The following is a 20,825-nucleotide window of genomic DNA, read 5'->3' on the forward strand; positions in this document are numbered from 1 at the left end:
AAAAACTCAAGTAAAGTACAAATCCTCAAAAAAAATACTTAAGTAGTGTAACGAAGTACAGCTACTTCATTACTATACACCTCTGCTAGCAAGCCAGACAGGGCATGGATATTGAGTATGTGTCTCACCATATATAAAGCAGTAAAGCCACTTTCCTAGTTTTTCTTCAGCAATGGCAAGATTGTCAACTGATTTGATTTCTCCTTGAATAGAGTCAGAGCACCCAGAAGTTTGTCAGGTCCAATCGTTCCCCAGCATAACCTTATCCATTTTGGGTGCCTCTGACAAGATCAAACAGAGGGCGGCAACCTACAGATGCCACCCTTTGTGGACTGCAGAGTGCTTCCCAAGATGAAATGCTCACAGATCCACTTTGCTCTAATGTTCTCCAGAGATGAAATTGAGCCAGAGACTGAAATAGTTGACACAAGGCACAAGCACTGCACAGTGACCATTGCCCCATCAGTGAATAAAAAATGGACAATAATGAATCAAGAATCTGTTCCACACATAGACTTTTTATTGTTTTTAGTTTCTTCTGAATGTGTTCATTACAGTATAAATATTTCTGAAGTTAAATAGCAGTTTACCAATTTGACAAATATTGGCAGTTTCAAAAGCATTTCACTGCTGAATGAATTGAAAACAGATGCTGGTTTCAACTAGTTGAACATTTTATTGTAAAATGTCTCTTATGACTTTGTGGTACCTCGACTCATTATTGCTTTCTTTGTGTTCCTCTCTGGTCTCAGCAGGATTATGTAACATTTTGGTCCAAACAGTGCCAACAAGAGGCCAAAACTGGAGGCCAAGATGGCAAATACCTCCACAGCATCCGCAAATTTGCCTGGAGAGTTAACATAAGCAGGGACAAAGGCCACCCACACAGCACAGAAGATGAGCATGCTGAAGGTGATGAGTTTGGCCTCATTAAAGTTGTCTGGAAGATTCCTAGCCAGAAATGCCAACAGGAAGCTAAGAGTTGCTAGTAAGCCAATGTAACCCAGTAACACTGCAAAACCAACTGTGGACCCAACTACACACTCATAAACTATTTTGTCATTGTGGTATTGAGTGTTTTTATGAGGAGCTGGTGAGGAAGAGACAAGCCAAGCAGTGCAAATAGCTGCCTGAATAGAAGTAAGAACAATAACTGTCCCTCTCTGCTGCATTGTACCAAACCACTTCAGACTGGCTTCCCCTCCTGGCTTGGAGGCCTTGAAAACAGCCAGAACCACCATGGTTTTTACCAAAATACATGAGACAGAAAGCACAAAGCTGATCCCCAATGCTGCATGTCTCAGCTGGCATGTCCATAGCCTGGGACGGCCGATAAACAACAGTGAACACAGAAAGCATAGCTTAAGTGAAACCAGGAGTAGGAAACTAAGTTCTGAATTATTAGCGCGTACTATAGGTGTTTGTCGGTGATAAGTAAAGATGCCCAGGGTGATAACACAGAAAAATGTGCCCAACAATGATGCAGCTGTCAAGCAGATACCCAGAGGCTCGTGGTAGGAGAGAAACTCTGTCTTCTTAGGAACACAGTGGTCACGCTGGGGACTGGACCAGAAGTCCTCAGGACAGCTGGTGCACTCCATGGAGTCTATGAAAAGGGAAAGATGATGAGGTACATTTTTGGTGTACAATCTCTATAACGTAAAAGAAAAATATTGAACATGAGCACCCACCAATCTTATTGCTGATCTTTCCATCAGAACAAGGGATGCAGTCAAAACAGCACACAGGTTCCCCTTTTTTTCTGGCCATGCGGGTACCTGGAGGACAGCTGTCACTGCATACTGAGCGGGGTGGCTATAGGGAGAAAACTAAATCTGTAACTCTATATTATTGTACACTGCTTCGATGTATAGTCACAAACTGGGGAAATTGTCTGAATAAGCAAAAGTGACCTTGTTTAATTTAATGTTCCAGAAGATTTTATCTTCATCAATTGTGAGTTCTTCACCTTTGTGGTCAGACCTCTTGACCTCACCCACATTCTGAACTTTAGTTCTTCCATCAGGGAGCCACAGCCAGTTGACAATATCACAGATTGGTAAGACGTCACCATTCTCACTAAACGAGACTTCATCACCAAATGGTGTGGTAAAGTTCACCTGTTGCAAATAATTTACAAGCTATAGATGGATTATAACAATAAAAACGGACAGCAGCTGTCTTGAAAACATAAAAGGTGGAGTGTATATTGATAACAAACCTGCCATGGCTCCAGTGTTTGCACAGTTGAACAGCTATGTCCATTGAAATGCCCTCTCCCTGGCTTACACTGCAGTATGTCATCAAGTGCATGTGCCAGAGCATACACAGCCTTATAAATATTATACTCAGGCCTGAGGTTAGAAACATCCAAAAACTCAGAGTCCACACTTTCAATATCTTCCTGTCCAGTGCAGAGAACACCCCCAGCTTCCACCCGGCTAGATAGATTAAATTTACATTGGAACATGTATTCCCAAAAATGTCTCACCTGAAATACATTAGTAATAAATTACTATTAACAGAAAATACAAAGTATTATTCTTGGAATTTTAGATTAGATCAATATTAAATATACCATGCTATTTCCATAGCTGCCACTTTGATTTTGGTCAGGACGTATTTGTAGGAGGAATTCCCTGAACCCTGGTATTTCACCTCGGCGGATAGCGATGCTCAGTGTGCCACTAAGGTATGGCATAAAACGGGGTGTCTGTAGCAGAGTAGCTGGTGTCCAAGAGTCACTTGCTAGCCACTGCTGCCCTGTCACATTCTGCCTCACCACCTATATTGAGCAATGTATAAAATATATGTTTTAGATTTCTGTTAAAGTGTGATGTTGTAATTGTCATGCGCTTTTTGACAAATATTATTTTGCTTACAACAATTAAGTATTAATTAAATATCAAGTGCAAGACATCCAATTTAACACAGGTAATGTGAAATAGTATATGTATCGTCTGCATATGTTCAAAAAGAAGTCCTTATGATGTAAGGTAAAAAACACTTCAGTCTTTTCAATGTAATGGGTGGTTTGAGCTTACAACAAGATTGACATTTAAACAGTTACTATTAGTGAAGAATTTCAACAACTTATCATGATAAATTTTTAAAACAATGGATTTCTATCCTCTTCCATTTGCGAATTCATGTAGATCTCGTGCAAACACGACAACCTGATCTGTTGATGTCTCTGTCAAATGTACAATTCTGTAAATCCTGGCTCACAGTAGAGATCTGGATTCGCTATGAAATCACAATACAATATGTTACCGTTACCAAATCTTTCAGTTTGATGAAAAAAAAGTTGTATAATATCATTAAGTTATAATTAATGTCTTTTACAAGCCCAACCTCTTCCATGAGGTTAAGTGAGTGAGCCTCATGTGCAAAGACCATGACAACATGAGCTGTGGATTTCTTCATTATTTCCACAATTCTCCTTAGTTTAACTGGTTCATTGTCCCTGGGCAAAACCTCTAAGTAAGCCAGACAACCTTCGCCAGAGTCTGCCAGGTCAGATATGAAGGATTGGGCAACATAGAATCCATAGTCATCGTCACTGACAAGCAAGCCAATCCAAGTCCAGCCAAAATGTTTCAGAATCTCAATCATGGCACGAACCTAAGTGAATACATTGTAGTGAAGAGATTAGTGCATAGACAAATATATCTTCATAAAATGACCTATAACACTAACTTAAATTAATGCAGCTGAAATTATCATTTACATATGCTTCGCAATGGAATCACAATTAAATAATGCTGTTAAGAGAAAAAGAAAATGTTTGTGTCATGAGGGACAATTTCTACAAGCTTGCTGGACTTCATGAAACAGCCACAGTTCTCAACTTGGAAATAGTTATTCACCTGGAAAGCATCACTTGGGATTGTTCTAAAGAAGGATGGAAACCTTTTCCGATCACTCAGGCAGGAACATGTGGAAAAATAACTCACCTACAAAGTGATATACAGTTTAAACACAATTAACCCATGTCACTCATAATAATATGTCACTTTTTTAAATGGCATACATTCAAATGCTATATAAATAAGTCCAACAATACAAATATAGGAGATAGAAAACTTACAATGGGCATTTTGTATAAACCTAGCACACTGGAGATGGCAATAGATGACGTAGAGAATGAATCACCAACAATGCCCAGGACTGGAGGGCTCCCTAAACAGTCCTGCTGAAGCAGAAACTGCTCCTCTCGGCCACTTGCCAGTGATAATGCACCACTGAATCCAACAACAATTGCACCACAATTGTCATATAGACTGTATCCCAGAGTCACATCAGGTAGCAGATCGGACTTGTTGTTGATCTCATTAATAGCAAAGGCCATGCTCATGGCTTGCCTGAACCCTAGAGTATCAAAACTAACACAAAAAGTATAACTATTAACTAAAAAGTAATATGGCCGTATGAGAACTGGGTACACATACAAAAGACTAAAACTATGTTTATTATACTTAATTCACATGTGCAATACTATGCTTTCTTAATGGATATATTATTTTTATTTCAAGAAAACATCACTTAAAGTGTACGGGAAGAACACAGAAATTTTTTACCTCACAAAAGGTTGATGCCGTCTGCTGCATTTGTGTATCTTACCCTTTGCAGCTGGCCTGTTGTGGCTCCATGGTAAATGTCTGCGCAGGAAAGACGGAAGTGTAGTGGACCTCAAACAGCCCACCAAGAACCACGTCGCCAGTCTTGTGCATTTCATTAAGATCAAACTTTCTCCATAATTTACATGATAAGGGAAAAGATGAATAGGCAATGTATAAAGTTGGGAAGGAGAAAAAAAACAAGGTAAGATATGGACACATGATGAAATGTGTAATATGAAAAGCTCCCATGACTGTCCTCCTCTCTTCACAACTGTTTCTGTATTCTACATACAGGCTTGTTTAAATTTATAAGCAGGGCTATGTCATCCTCTTTACATGCTTTCTGTCATTGTAAAATCATTTTCACCACCCATCAGGGCAAGGGCTACAGGGGCAGGATAATAATAATAATAATAATAATAATAATAATACACACAAACTTAATTGAGTTGATGCAACACAAACACACACACACACACACACAGTTAACAAACCCCATACATTTAATTAATAATATGACTACACTTTGTACCATCTTTGTTGTGTAGTTTAACGATGTCTTTTTGTAATGATGAAAAACATGGAAAGTACTTTACTGTGTTTTAGCTGGACAAGGTGTTTTCCCGAAAAGAAATAGATTTCTGTATCTTTGATGTGGTGTAGCTATGTATTACACCTAGCTTAAGCAAATTAATATTATAATGTATTATAATTAGGGCTGTCAAACGATTAATTTTTTTAATTGCGATTAATCGCATTTTGTCCATAGTTAACTTGTGATTAATCCCAAATTAATCGCAATTTTTTTGGCACACTTCTTTCTGTTCTAAATGTACCTTAATGTATTTTTTTCATGTTCTTAATACTTTTAACAACATAAGAAAGGGCAAATATGCTTGCTAAAATAAAAGGCTCAAAAAATATCCCCTTACCCTAAATGGGATCAAAATATGGTGATGTCTGCTTTTGGCGGGGGGGGGGGGGGCAGTGGGCTCTCTGCATCTGCCAAGTCTTTGGGCTTGCATATGATATTTGAGACTCGACGTACTTCAGTGGTAACTCATTTCATGTCGACAGTACGGGCAGATAACTTTTGTGTCATGACTCTGGTTTTATGTCTTTGTATCTTGTCTTGTATCTTGTTTTTCCATGCCCTCATGTGTCCTTTAAGTTCTCCTGTGTATTTTCCTATGTTCCCTCTGGCTCCCTCTGTCTGTTGCTTTGTTCCCTTCATGTTCTCGTGTGCTCCTCCCCTTCGTTACCTCACCTGTTGGTCCACCTCACCTGTTGGTCCACCTCACCTGTTCCTCGTCTTGTCATCAGTGTCTGTGTTCTTAGTCTGTGTGTTTCCCTTCACTCCCTGTCTGGTCATTGTTCTTGTCAGCCCCTGTTTATGTCCATGCTCTCATCCATGTTCTTCGAGTCCCGTCATGGTATGTTTTGGTTTTGAGTTTTCCATGTTTGATTTGTACTTTGCCTTTTTCTTTGCACTTTGTTGAACTGTTTTATTTTGCTACTTTGTCTTGCTGTTTTTGGTTGATACTTTGCCTCTTGCCCCGTTTTGTCTGCTCCTGTTTTTGTGTTCAGCTTTATAATAAAGCTCGCCTTTCGTTCCCTCATATCCCTGCCTCTTGTGTAACTGCATTTGGGTCCACCTTCCCCTTTCCAAAGTCTTCCCTTTAACCCCCCGCCTGACAGAATGACCAGACCTAAAATGGACCCAGCAGACTACAGCCTACAGCTTTGTAGGCTAGGGGACAGACTGTTGGAGGTTGTCAGTGGCGAGGCTGACACAAAGAAGAAGCTAAGAGCCATAGCAAGTTTTGATAAAGAACTGTTTATTAGGCCTTGGTTGAAGGAAATCCCATGTGTCGCACTTTTTATAGCGGAGCTGGCTAACCTCAGAAAGGCCTTGGTTTCTTCAGCCACAGCCAAGCTACCAGCCCATGCCTCAGCTAAAATGTCCCCTTTTTGTGGAACCCGGCTGGCCTACAAGGCCCCATCGAGAAAGCGACCAGCCCGTCCACGTCCTGGCTCCCTGAAGTCAGGCTCTGGGGCCCAAACACATGCCTCAGCTCCGGCGCCAGACCATGCCTCAGCTCCGGCCACAGACCACGCCTCAGCTCGATTCCCAGCTCCTATGTTGGCTGCCCAGCCGATGCCAACTGGGTCATCCCCTTTGACGGCATGGCTGACAACCGTTCCAGCTGACATTTTGTCCTATCGACCGAACCATCTGGCAGTGTTTTGAAAGTAAATTTGCCATTCATAAGTCCTTTCTCCATTTCCTTTCACTTTCGCTTTTCAGTCCACCGTGTTTTTCCCGAATGCCAGCCCTGCTTCTTGTCCTTCTGATTCCCTTTCTTATTCTTCTGCCACCCCCTGGATCAAGACTACAGGTGCCATCGACGGCCATAAATCAAACAATGCGCGTTTCTTTTCTTTTCTTTAATACCGAGCGTTAATCGCGCGTTAAAAAAATTAACGGCGTTAAGAGGATGTTGCGTTAACAAGTTATTAACACGTTAACTTTGACAGCCCTAATATATATATATAAGAATGTAATAAAAACGTATTATTGATTTTAGAAGTTTAAAACACACAATATAAAACGTTATTTACTCCATGATAGTGCCAATCTGCTCTCCAAGACAAACCTTAAATGATTTGGAATATATAAAAAAAAATGTATATTATTCTTCAAAATCTGAGGCAGTGTAGGTTTTTTTTAATTTTATTTACTTTTTAAAGAATATATTTAATACGTTTGCTTCAATGTGATAAATCAGAACAAATGGCCCATGAACAAAAAATGACAAAATCCCTTTATATGTAGATGACAATTTGCTGTTGTTTAAAATCCCAAAACTTAAAATTGTTTAAATTAAATATGAACATTTTCTTGAAAGAATAAACTAGTCCTGTTCTGTTTTCACATAGGCCGCACACCCTACTGGCCTCTTTGGGTATAGCACTACTCCTATCAAACACAAATTCACTGAGCATTTGCATTTAGCACTAGCTAGCCAGTCAGGGCATGGATATTGAGTCTGTGTTTCACCTTACATAAGGCAGTAAGGCCACTTTCCTATTTTCTCTCCAGCAATGGCAAGTTTGTCAACTGATTTGATTTCTCCTCGAATAGAGTCAGAAGCTCCTGAAGTCTGTCAGGTCCAATCGTTCCCCAGCATCACCTTATCCATTTTGGGAGTGTAGCACTGTAGATATTAGCACATATAGGACTAGTTGATAGGTTCGGAAAAGCAGTTTTATGACTAAAATAGCAGACCATGAGGTAAGTTGGAACTGCCGGCAAAATTATATTCTCAAAAATAGTAGTAGACAATACACACCAGACAACATACAATCAGAGGAATCTTGTACTCAAATTCTTTAAACAACATGACAGTGTTACAGTCAGGACCGAGGCACTAGCGCCGTGGTCCGCAAGCAGCACTGAAGTGCTCAAATGACGTTAAAGCACACCCTCAAGGGTAATATTGTGATTATACAACTAATAACAAAAATAAAATGTATAATCAAAATATATCCATGTTGATGGACAATTTGCTCTCAAATTTTAAAGGTTTTTGCGAGTGTGCATCGCGTTTTCATGGAAACACATGGGGTCTGACTAATAACTGAAAACTGAAAATCAGTCAGGTCAGTAGACTCATGTGTAATGGAACTTAGTTTACCATTACAGCAAATAATCCAACCCTTAGAAACGACCTAGCAACAGAAAGGAGTTTCCCAGATGAGTGAACATTAATGTTTTATCATTTTTATATTATTTTATTATATAGAACAGAGAAGTTCCAGATTGATCACTTTATTTACCTCCATTGTGATCTTAAATAGTTACATATTAATGATATACAAAATCAAATGTATTGTCATATAACAAATTAATAAAGTGTGTTTCCAATGTCAAGTCTCTGTAGTTAGTAGCCAGCGGTGCCCATTTCGGGCTATTATAGAAATAACTTGCATACTGCCATTAAAATTACAGTTGTTGAAGCAGCTGTTCATAAAGTCCATGTGGGATCTTTGCCGTTTAGCAGGTGTGTCAGGTCGGGGTTTTAGGGAAGACTAAGGAAAGGGGAAGGTGGACCCAAATGCAGTTATACACAAGAGGCAAGGCTAGGGGAAACAAAAGGCGAGCTTTATTTAAAAGCTGAACACAAGAACAGAAGCAGGCAAAACGGGGGGGGGGGGCGAGAGGCAAAGTAGCAAATTAAAGCAGGGCAAAGTAGAAACCAAAAACAGCAAGACAAAGTTCAAATCAAGAGCAAAGTTCAAATCAAAAGGCAAAATGCAAAACTCAAATCCAAAACACATACCGTGGGGAACAAGGATCAGACAGGAGCAGGCACATGGACGGGAGCATGGACAAAGACAGACGCTGACAAGAACAATGACCAGACAAGGAGTGAAGGGAACACAGAGACTAAATACACAGACACTGATGACAAGACGAGGAACAGGTGAGGTGGACCAACAGGTGAGATAAGGAAGGGGAGGAGCACAGGAGAACATGAAGGGAACAAAGCAATAGACAGAGGGAGCCAGAGGGAACATGGGAAAATACACAGGAGAACTTAAAGGACACATGAGGGCATGGAAGAACAAGACAAGATACAAAGACATGGAAATCAAATACAAGAACCCACAAGACAACACCAAACAAGGACAACAAACAGATCTACAGTCATGACAAGGTGATGTTTTAGAGCTGGTTGAGAGGCTGACTTCCTAAGGTCTCTTATTTTCCCGGCCAGTGCACAGCAGGTTGCTCCACCGTTTTCTGTTATCCAGAGAAGGTGCCCAGTAGCTCTGGAGAGAACTCTCAGACCTGTGTCCACTGACTGTCATTATTTCTCTGGCTTCCAGTCCACTCTCAGCCAGTTTCTGGATGGTAGTGCCTCTGATGCAGTGATTTGTGTAAATAACTGATGTTCCTGCCTCTCTGGATAAACGCAATAGCATCGAACCCAGGTAATTAACACCCATTGGCTCCAACGAGTACCACACGTCCCCTTACTTTTCTCCTCTTTTTGGATGGACGTAGAAAGCTTTGGCTTCTTTGGGATTTTTGAAATGTATTTTTCAAATGAAGAAACTGGGCACAATTCATTCCCTTGGTCTTCAAACATTGCACCTCTCCTGCTTTGACGATCCCTTTCATGATGGTTTTTGTGATTTTTTGTTTCCTCGTTGAAGCTGAGTACCATGACCATGACATCAACATAATAACACAATGATTATGCATGAATGTGTATTTCTATTTGACGTTGCTCTTTGAGAACCCCACCTGTTGAATCACATTTTATTGTGAAGGATTGAGGCGTTAGTTTTCTCAGACCCTCCTTTCCTCTCCATCCACAATGTAACTGGATGTTGAACCACACCTTGTTTACCAGGCCCCGCGGTGTGTTTGGATTCATTGCCTCCGACTTTCTTAAAACTACCAGGTCCTCCTCGGTGATCGCGACATGATGTTCATTTTTGTTGCGGCCTGCTCTCCTGAGAGACTTTATGAGTCCACTAAACACGTTGTTTGACTTTGTGAACTCAGTGTCTTGCATTAGACACCATTCGCGACTGAGAGGAGGGGCGTTGATATAACGGTTGATGCCAGCCCTCAATCTGCCGTAGCTGCTGATGGAGTAGTGCTGACCTTGGCTGTTTCTTACTGACCCATAAAATTCACGAAGAATCCTGTTTAGCTCTTCTTTTGTTATATTAACAAAATCTACATCCCGTTTAGATACTCCTGAAAACATCTGACAGCCCATGACGTTGAACGGGACGTAGTCTGTTCATTCCTGGACAATTCCAGCTGATTAAGCTCTTCATTTGACATAGGCACAAATCTCTCCTTGTTTGCCATTTGGTTCTTCTCATCCTCCAACCATTCATCCAAACTGAGACCGCCAAATAAATCAAAATTAAGAACAAACAGATCCATTTTGTAGCCTATTTTTTTTTACTTGTTGTATAATGGCTGTTACCGCTGCATGCATTAAAGGAATAGTACACAAAGTAAAATAGCAGAACTGAACTTTAAACTACTTTTTAATGAATGTAAATTGTAAATGAACTTAATTACTAATTTGCTCACTGTATTTAATAATCATGTTACCTGTCACCTATTTATTGGTTTAAGACTATATTAACCCTGGTTACAGGAGCCTCTGACAAGATCATGCAGAGGGCCGCAACCTACAGATGCCACCCTTTGTGGACTGTAGAGTGCTTCCCAAGATGAGATGCTCTGAGATCCATTTTGCTCTGATGTTCTGTAGAGATGAAATTGAGCCAGACACTGAAATTGTTGACAATAGGCACAAGCACTGCACAGTGACCACTGCCCCATTAGTGAATAAAAAAGGGACAATAATTAAGAATCTGTTTGACACATAGACTTGTTATTGTTTTTAGTTTCTTCTAAATGTGTTCTTTACAGCATAAACATTTCTGAAGTTAAATAGCAGATTACCAATTTGACAAATATTGGCAGTTTCAAAAGCATTTCACTGCTGAATGAATTGAAAATAGATATTGATTTCAACTAGTTGAACATTTTATTGTAAAATGTCTCTCATGACCAGTGTTGGGAATAACAGCGTTACAATTAATGGCGTTACTAACGGCGTTACTTTTTTCAGTAACAGGTAATCTAAACTATTTCCATCGTTACAACGCCGTTACCGTTACCGACTATTAAATGTGGCGCATTACAAACTGAAGCTGCTCATTGAAGCTGTTGTCATCCGACTCGGCTATCAGCCACCGGAGCTGCAGAGCTGTTTTATCTTATTATTTTTTTTAGCTTGGCGAGGGAGGAGGGAGGGGCCGGACAACCGCATAAGTGATGGTGATTGGCTCTCTAAGGTAGAATGAGAGATCGTAAGCCATTCAGAGGCAGTGTTTACACACAGACCACACACACACACAGCAGCCTCGCACACACAAACTAGCAGAGGTGAGCTGCAGCAATGGCGAGTCCGGAGGGAAAGTTAACGTTTTCAAAGTGGAGGTACAGACACTACTTTAATCTCTTTTGTCTACGTCTGTTGTAAGCATCTCTAATCTAATGAAGCATCTCTGAACGTAACACGCTTCTACAAAACTAGTGGCCAAAAATCAACATTGTTGACACTGTTGATGATGACAGCAGGCCAGGTGTGGCTAACGTGAGCTCCACTAACAAAGAAGGACACAGAGCTGTCCAAGCAGCTACAGCTGGATTTTTCTGCTCCAGCTTCACAAAAACTTGACACAGACTGAACTGAATGAAATGATAGGCAGGTATGTTGTTGAGAACATGTTCCTGTTATCAACAGCTGACTCAGACCACTTCAGAGCACTCACTGGCAAAAATATCGGGGGGGGGGGGGAACAGGAGCTGGTCCGCCATGCAGAAAGACATTCTAAATACATGGATGCCGAGTATGCTAAAATGAATGCCGAGCTCAAAAGGGGGAATAATTAAAAGTAATTCTGTTACTAAGTCAGTTACTGCTTGGAAGAAGTAACTAGTAACTATAACCAATTACTTTTTTAAAGTAACTTGCTCAACACTGCTTATGACTTTGTGGTACCTCGACTCATGATTGCTTTCTTTGTGTTTCTTTCTGGTCTCAACAGGATTATAAAGCATTTTGGTCCAAAGAGTGCCACCAAGAGGCCAAAACTGGAGGCTAAGATGGCAAACACCTCCACTGCATCTGCATATTTTTCCTGGTGAGTTGACATAAGCAGGGACAAAGGCCACCCACACAGCACAGAAGATGAGCATGCTGAAAGTGATGAGTTTGGCCTCATTAAAGTTGTCTGGAAGGTTCCTTGCCAGAAATGCTAACAAGAAGCTAAGGGTTGCTAGTAAGCCAATGTAACCCAGTAACACTGCAAAACCAACTGTGGATCCAACTACACACTCATAAACTATCTTGTCATTGTGGTATTGAGTGTTTTTATGGGGAGCTGGTGAGGAGGAGACAAGCCAAGCAGTGCAAATAGCTGCCTGGATAGAAGTAAGAACCATAACTGTCCCTCTCTGCTGCATTGCACCAAACCACTTCAGACTGTCTCCCCCTCCTGGCTTGGAGGCCTTGAACACAGCCAGAACCACCATGGTTTTCACCAGAATGCAAGAGACACAAAGCACAAAGCTGATCCCAAATGCTGCATGTCTCAGCTGGCATGTCCACAGTCTGGGGCGACCAATAAACAACAGTGAACAGAGAAAGCATAGCTTAAGTGACACCAGGAGTAGGGAAACTCAGTTCTGAATTGTTGGCACGTACTATAGGTGTACTACGATGATAGGTGAAGATGCCCAGGACAACAGCACAAATAAATGTGCCCAGCAATGATGTGGTTGTCAAACAGATACCCAGAGGCTCATGGTAAGAGAGAAACTCTGTTTTCTTAGGAACACAGTGGTCACGCTGAGGGCTGGACCAGAAGTCCTCTGGACAACTGGTGCACTCCATGGAGTCTGAAAAGCAGGTGAGAAAGATCCTTGCTGTAGTATACAGTTTTTGTCCTTAAAGTAAATTAGTATTTTGAAAAATGAACACCCACCAGCCTTGTTGCTGATCTTTCCCTCAGAACAAGGGATGCAGTCAAAACAGCACACAGGTTTCCCTTTCTTTCTTGCCATGCGGGTACCTGGAGGACAGCTCTCACTGCACACTGACTGGGGTGGCTATAGGCAGAAAATAAAACTATTACTCTATATTGTTATACAGTTTTGTAGATCCACAGTCCTAAAAATGAGAGGTGTCTGAAAAAGCAGAAATTACTTTGTTTGATTCAAAGTTCCAGTAGATTTTATCTTCATCAATTGTGAGTTCTTCAGCTTTAGTAGCCGACCTCTTAACCTCACCTACATTCTGAATTTTAGTTCTTCCATCAGGGAGCTGCAGCCAGTTCATTACATCATATATCGGTAAGGCATCGCCATTCTCATCAAATGACACTTGATCACCAAATGATGTGGTGAAATTGACCTGTTGCAAATAATTTACAATCTAGAGATGGATCATAAACGTATAAATAAGAAGATTAGTATTGTCTAATACTCTACACAATCAGAGAAGTATTAGATTACAAAATGATTTACTACAAACTTTCATCTTTCTTTTATCTTACTATCTTAGTATTGAGACAACCTGAAATGTATGCTATTATTGTGTTTAGCAGGTATTTTGAAAGGTAAATAGGTGTAGTGTAAATTGATATCACACCTGCCATGGCTCCAGTGTTTGCAAAGTGGCACAGCTTTGTCCACTGAAAGGCCCTCTCCCTGGTTCACACTGCAGCATATCATCAAGTGCATAGGCCAGAGCATACACAGCCTTGTAAACATTGTACTCTGGCCTGAGATTAGAAAGATCCAAAAACTCAGTCTCCACACTTTCAATATCTTCCTTACCAGTACAACGTCTTCCACCAGCTTCTGCCCAACCTGCTGGGTCAAATTTACATTGAAATGTGTATTCCCAAAACTGTCTCACCTGAAATATAGTGTATTATATAGTCAAATTATTGTTATTATTATTATTATTATTATTATTATTATTCATAATAATAATTATGTAACTCTAATATGGTAAAATGTAAATCTCACTATGCTATTTCCATAGTTGTCATTGTTTTTTTGGTCAGGACGCATTTGTAGGAGGAATTCCCTGAACCCTGTAATTTCTCCTCGGCGGATGGCAATGCCCAGTGTGCCTCTCAGGTACGGCATGAGCCGGGGTGTTTGTAGTACAGCAGCTGATGTCCAAGCTTCACTTGCTATCCACTGCTGTCCTGTCACATTCTGCCTCACAACCTATGTAGAGCATTGTATAAAATATATGTTTCAGACTTTTGTATCAAAAATATTTCAAAAAAATATTTTGTACAACAATTCTTCTCTATGGCATGCATTGCAATATGTCCAATTGACTAAAGTGTCTGCTTGATGCATATGATAAAATCTGTAGTCAATGACCTCTAGTTGTCACAACACAATATGTTACTTTAATTGAATGGTAAAATATACGGTTGTATCACAATATTAAATTCCAATAAAGTTCCATTTCAAGCCCAACCTCGTCCATGAGATGAATCATGTGACCTTCATGTGCAAACACCATGACCACACGAGCTGTGGATTTCTTTATCACGTCCACAATCATCTTTAGTCCTGCTTGGTCACTGTCCCAGGGTAAAACCTCTAAGTAAGCAAGACAACCTCCACCAGACTCAGTCAGGTCTGATTGGAAGGATCGGGCAACATGGAGTCCATAGTCATCATCACTGACCAGCAGGCCAACCCAAGTCCAACCAAAGCGTTTCAGAATCTGAATCATAGCATGCACCTAAGTGAATACATTGTAGTTAAGGGATTGGTACAAAGATGAGTGTTTTTTCTTGTAGTGACATACCACTAACTTCATTTATGGCAGCATAGATTATATGATTAATAGGTTTCCCCATTAAATCACAGTCATTTAATACCATTAACAGGAAAGACAAGATTTTGGCCATGAGGGAAATTTTTTACGACCAAGCCATCCTGCCTGAAACAAACATATAGTTTGCAGTTCTCAACTTACTGACTCACCTGGAAAGCGTCACTTGGGATTGTTCTAAAGAAGGATGGAAACCGCTTCCGATCACTCAGGCAAGAACATGTGGAAAAATAACTCACCTATAAAGAAGCATACAGTATAGATTGATGTCAACCTAGTCAAAATATGTTCAGGTTTCAGCAATGTATCACTTTTTAAATGGCATTTGATCAAATGCAGTAGATACAAGTCCAACAATACATACATAGGAGATAGGAAACTTACAATGGGCATTTTGTATAAACCTAGCACACTGGAGATTGCAATAGAAGATGTAGAGAATGAATCACCCACAATCCCCAGGACTGGAGGGCTCCCTACACAGTTCTGTTGAAGCAGAAACTGCCTCTCTCGACCACTTGCCAGTGATAATGCACCACTGAATCCAATAACAAGTGCACCACAATTATCATAAAGACTGTATCCCAAAGTCACATTAGGTAGCAGATTGGAGTTATTGTTGATTTCATCAATAGCATAGATCATGCTCATGGCTTGCCTCAACCCTGGAGTGTCAAAGCTAACACACAAAATATACATTTTAACAATGACATATATTTTATGTATGGATTTTAGTATTCCAAAAGTATCAGTGAAACTGTCACACAAAGTCATATTACTAATGTTTTACAAGCATTTTTGCACAGTGATATTTTCTAGCTTCAATTAATTATTTAATCAGACAGCACATTTTACACAATATATGCTATCTGCTCTATGTCTGTGCAACTTACCCTTTGCAGCTTGCCTGCTCTGGCTCAGAGGTAAATGTCTGCTCAGGGAAGACAGAGCTGTAGTGGACCTCAAAAAGCCCACCGAGAACCACATCGCCAGGCTTGTGCATTTCATTGAGATTAAACCTTCCCCATAATTTACAAGATGACAGAAAAGAGGAGGAAGCGAAGCAAAAAGAGGAGGAAGAGAAAATAAACAAGATCAAGTAGATACAAACATATGAGTCAATAAAAGCTCCCATAACTGCCCTCCTTCCTTCACAGCTATTACTTTTCTTCATACAAGGTTACTTAATTTATATGCAGGGCTAGGTCACCTTTGCACAGTTTGTCATGATGTTTCATCATTGACACCAGCTATTTGTGTATGAGCTAAGGGGAAGGACATAATACATTCATGAATTAACTTCTGTTATAATAACACGGGAAAAAAACGTAAATATAAAAATTCTTTGCCAAATCAAAACATTTTTCTGCAAATATAATCCACAAACCATACACAATGTATTTCAATCTCGTTTGTTATTTAAATAGATTTCACAATTGATTGATTTTAGTTTGCCAGATTTACACCGGGCCTGGGACTATAGACTGAAACTAGCCTCTTGGCTGATTCTTTCAAGGTCTTCAAAATTCATTAGAATGTCATCAGGAAGGAAATGGGCAATAACACAGAATCAGTTTCACATGAACATTTCTTTATTGCTCTGAGTCTCTTGTAAATGTATTATTTACAGTGAAAACATTCCTGAAGTTAAACAGCATGTTACCTGTTTTTTTTTTATTATGTACATTGGAAGTTCATGGAAGGTATCTATTGACTTAATGTAGAATATTTGTCCAAACAAATTGATCATTTTACTTTAAAGGGATATTCCGGTGTAAGTTTAATCCATGTTCTAACACACCGTGACACTGAGTAGGACCCCCCCTCGAGACATAAAGTTTGCAGACCGCTAGCTTACGTAGTTTTAGTATCCTCAGAAACGACCGCACGACAGCAATACATTGCAGTAAATGGGTCCAAGTATAAACCGCGATCAAAAAGCCATAAATAATGCTCAGAACAGCACCAAACTTCAGCAACATTAGAAACAGGGTCCCAGCACACATTTCGAGGCATCAAACATTTGATATCGTTGCCGGATTTGTCGGAAAAGATAAACAAAACTCACCACCTGAGAAGCCTTCCTTGTTGTTGCCTTGTGAGTTGATTACCGAGTGCATTAAAGTCCTGCAGTAATAATCATCATTGAGCTGCAGAACTCTAATGCACTCGGTAATCGACTCACAGGGCTTCTGAAGTTTGGTGCTGTTCTGAGCATTATTTGTGGCTTTTTGATGGCGGTTTATACTTGGACCCATTTACTGCAATGTATTGTTGTCGTGCAGTCGTTTCTGAGGATGCTAAAACTACGTAAGCTAGCGGTCCGCAAACTTTATCTCTTGAGGGGGGATCCTACTCAGTGTCACGGTGTGTTAGAACATGGATTAAATTTACACCAGAATATCCCTTTAACTATTACTTTTATGACTTGGTGGTGCCCCGGCCCATGATTGCTTTCTTTGTGTTCCTCTCTGGTCTCAGCAGGATTATGTAACATTTTGGTCCAAACAGTGCCAACAAGAGGCCAAAACTGGAGGCCAAGATAGCAAATACCTCCACCGCATCCGCATATTTGCCTGGAGAGTTGACATAAGCAGGGACAAAGGCCACCCACACGGCACAGAAGATGAGCATGCTAAAAGTGATGAGTTTGGCCTCATTAAAGTTGTCTGGAAGATTCCTTGCCAGAAATGCCAACAGGAAGCTAAGGGTTGCTAGTAAGCCAATGTAACCCAATAACACTGCAAAACCAACTGTGGACCCAACTACACACTCATAAACTATCTTGTCATTGTGGTATTGAGTGTTTTTATGAGGAGTTGGTGAGGCAGAGACAAGCCAAGCAGTGCAAATAGCTGCCTGGATAGAAGTAAGAACCATAACTGTCCCTCTCTGCTGCATTGCACCAAACCACTTCAGACTGGCTCCCCCTCCTGGCTTGGAGGCCTTGAAAACAGCCAGAACCACCATGGTTTTTACCAAAATGCATGAGACAGAAAGCACAAAGCTGATCCCAAATGCTGCATGTCTCAGCTGGCATGTCCACAGTCTGGGACGGCCTATAAACAGCAGTGAACACAGAAAGCATAGCTTAAGTGAAACCAGGAGTAGGAAACTCAGTTCTGAATTATTAGCGCGTACCATAGGTGTTTGTCGGTGATAAGTAAAGATGCCCAGGGTGATAACACAGAAAAATGTGCCCAACAACGATGCAGCTGTCAAGCAGATACCCAGAGGCTCATGGTAGGAGAGAAACTCTGTTTTCTTAGGAACACAGTGGTCACGCTGGGGACTGGACCAGAAGTCCTCAGGACAGCTGATGCACTCCATGGAGTCTATGAAAAGGGAAAGATGATGAGGTATATTTTTGGTGTACAATCTCTATAACGTAATAGAAAAATATTGAACATGGGCACCCACCAGTTTTATTACTGATCTTTCCCTCGGAACAAGGGATGCAGTCAAAACAGCACACAGGTTCTCCCTTTTTTCTGGCCATGCGGGTACCTGGAGGACAGCTTTCACTGCACACTGAGCGGGGTGGCTATAGGGAGAAAACTACATCTGTAACTCTATATTAGATGTATTGTCAAAAACTGTGGAAATTGTCTGACCTTGCTTAATTTAATGTTCCAGAAGATTTTATCTTCATCAATTGTGAGTTCTTCACCTTTGCGGTCAGACCTCTTGACCTCACCCACATTCTGAACTTTAGTTCTTCCATCAGGGAGCCACAGCCAGTTGACAATATCATAGATTGGTAAGGCATCACCATTTTCATCAAATGACACTTGATCACCAAATGGTGTGGTGAAGTTGACATTTTGCAAGTAATGTACAATCTACAAATGGATGATATAAATTAAAATATATGGATAATGAGCACAATAGAGTCCATCCAAAGGGAGGTTTATCCAACTGATAATCCAAAAAAATCAAGACATTTTTTATATCTTCTCAAAGATAAACATCAGTATTGAGATTTTTTTATACTAATACTTTCTTAATCAAAATGTAAATCAGTATGAGGTATGTACCTCAAAGTGTAGCAGCTGTTTTCAAAACATAAAAAGGTGGATTGTAAATTGATATCACACCTGCCACGGCTCCAGTGTTTGCAAAGTGGCACAGCTGTGCCCGCTGAAAGGCCCTCTCCCTGGCTGACACTGCAGCATGTCACTGAGTGCATATGCCAGAGTATAAACAGCTTTGTAAATATTATACTCAGGCCTGAGATTAGAGAGATCCAAAAACTCACTGTCCACACTTTGGATATCTTCCTCTCCAGTGCACAGTGCTCCTCCAGCTTCCACCCAACCTGCTGGAAGTGGTGCAAATCTGCACTGAAATGTGTATTCCCAAAACCGCCTCACCTTAAAAACAGAGTGTATGGAAAAAAATATTAATGACAGTTTACAAAATATTTCTCATTGTTATTTAGTTATGATAAAATTTTAAGTTTTAAAGTTTTACCATGTTATTTGCATTGTCATTTTGGCCAGGGCGCATTTGTAAGAGGAAATCCCCAAGCCCTGGTATTTCTCCTCGGCGGATGGCAATGCCAAGTGTGCCACTCAGGTATGGCATGAGACGGGCTGTTTGGAGCACAGTAGCTGATGTCCAAGCTTCACTGGCTATCCACTGCCGGCCTGTCACATTCTGCCTCACCACCTGTGTATAAAATATTAGACAAGCTATCTAATCTATCTGCAAACTAAGACAAAGAAGCATTCATTATAAAGGACTCTCTCAAAAAGCATAACTGACATTTACAAAAAGCTTCCATTTTTTGGTAAGGTTCCCTTTATCACCCACCAAATTTAATATAATTTTTAGAATAATTAATTATACTTTTCACTCTTTAGGAGATTTCCATTTAAATCCATTAATATACAAATAGTAAAAGTGTATTTCACATTTAACATCATCAATTTGACCTGATGACAATTTTCAGGGAGCTGAAATTTGATTTAATGGATTGAAACTGATGATCATTAATATGCTTTTGTTGAATCATCATGTTGTCTTTGATAAAATCATAGATGTATAAATATTTAATACTATGTTTAATTCAAACCTCTTCCATTAGATGAATCATGTGGAACTCATGTGCAAACACCATGATCACATGAGCCGTGGATGTCTTTATCAATTGTACAATCCTCCTGAGTTCATTTGGGTCACTGTCCCAGGGCAAAACCTTTAAGTAGGCCAGACAACCTTCACCAGACTGAACCAGGTCAGATTGGAAGGATCGAGCAACATGAAGTCCATAGTCATCATCACTGACCAGCAGGCCGACCCAAGTCCAGCCAAAGTGCTTTAATATCTGAATCATAGCACTCACCTAAGTGAATGGTGTGAAAGAATAATTGAAAAGAAAATGACATATTTTAAAATTGCATATACAAGAAACCAATATAAGGTATACTATTTATATTTCAAAGCTTCACAATGGAATCTCAAGTTATTAATCCTATTAAAAGAACAGAAAAGGTTTTTGTCATGATGGACCACTTCTACAAGCTTGCTGTACTGCCTGAAACAAACATCTATATTACAGTTCTCAGGTTAGTGATTCACCTGGAAAGCATCACTTGGAATTGTTCTAAAGAAGGATGGAAACCGCTGCCGATCACTCAGGCAGGAACATGTGGAAAAATAACTTACCTGTGAAGAAACATACAATATGAATTTAAGTTACTGATGTCATGTAACTCAGACCCAGTGG

At 40.2% G+C, this 20,825-nt stretch overlaps 2 protein-coding genes across 2 annotated transcripts in view; both read right to left on the reverse strand.

The window, feature by feature from the left end:
- Positions 1-660: 660 nt before the first annotated feature.
- On the reverse strand, positions 661-16,097 carry LOC115595930 (extracellular calcium-sensing receptor-like). The gene is made up of 15 exons (XM_030440782.1): positions 15,988-16,097; positions 15,479-15,773; positions 15,247-15,333; positions 14,732-15,001; positions 14,263-14,469; positions 13,880-14,149; positions 13,436-13,663; positions 13,215-13,338; positions 12,935-13,128; positions 3,870-3,956; positions 2,579-2,785; positions 2,222-2,491; positions 1,914-2,141; positions 1,692-1,815; positions 661-1,606 (listed from the first exon to the last, which is right to left on the reverse strand). Exons 1-15 carry the CDS (start codon positions 16,095-16,097, stop codon positions 693-695), a joined length of 3,615 nt encoding a protein of 1,204 aa, XP_030296642.1. The 3' UTR covers positions 661-692.
- A 1,418-nt stretch (positions 16,098-17,515) lies between these two features.
- Positions 17,516-20,825, reverse strand: part of LOC115571879 (extracellular calcium-sensing receptor-like) — a 29,214-nt gene continuing 25,904 nt past the window's right edge. Inside the window, exons 13-18 of the mRNA XM_030401503.1 lie at positions 20,678-20,764; positions 19,568-19,765; positions 19,192-19,467; positions 18,709-18,936; positions 18,515-18,638; positions 17,516-18,429 (exon numbers count right to left, since the gene is read on the reverse strand). Of these exons, the coding sequence (XP_030257363.1) occupies positions 17,516-18,429; positions 18,515-18,638; positions 18,709-18,936; positions 19,192-19,467; positions 19,568-19,765; positions 20,678-20,764 (1,827 nt within the window). The remainder of the gene's footprint in view (positions 18,430-18,514; positions 18,639-18,708; positions 18,937-19,191; positions 19,468-19,567; positions 19,766-20,677; positions 20,765-20,825) is intronic.

This window comes from Sparus aurata, chromosome 2 (genome assembly GCF_900880675.1).
Source record: "Sparus aurata chromosome 2, fSpaAur1.1, whole genome shotgun sequence".
Classification (NCBI taxonomy): Eukaryota; Metazoa; Chordata; class Actinopteri; order Spariformes; family Sparidae; genus Sparus; species Sparus aurata.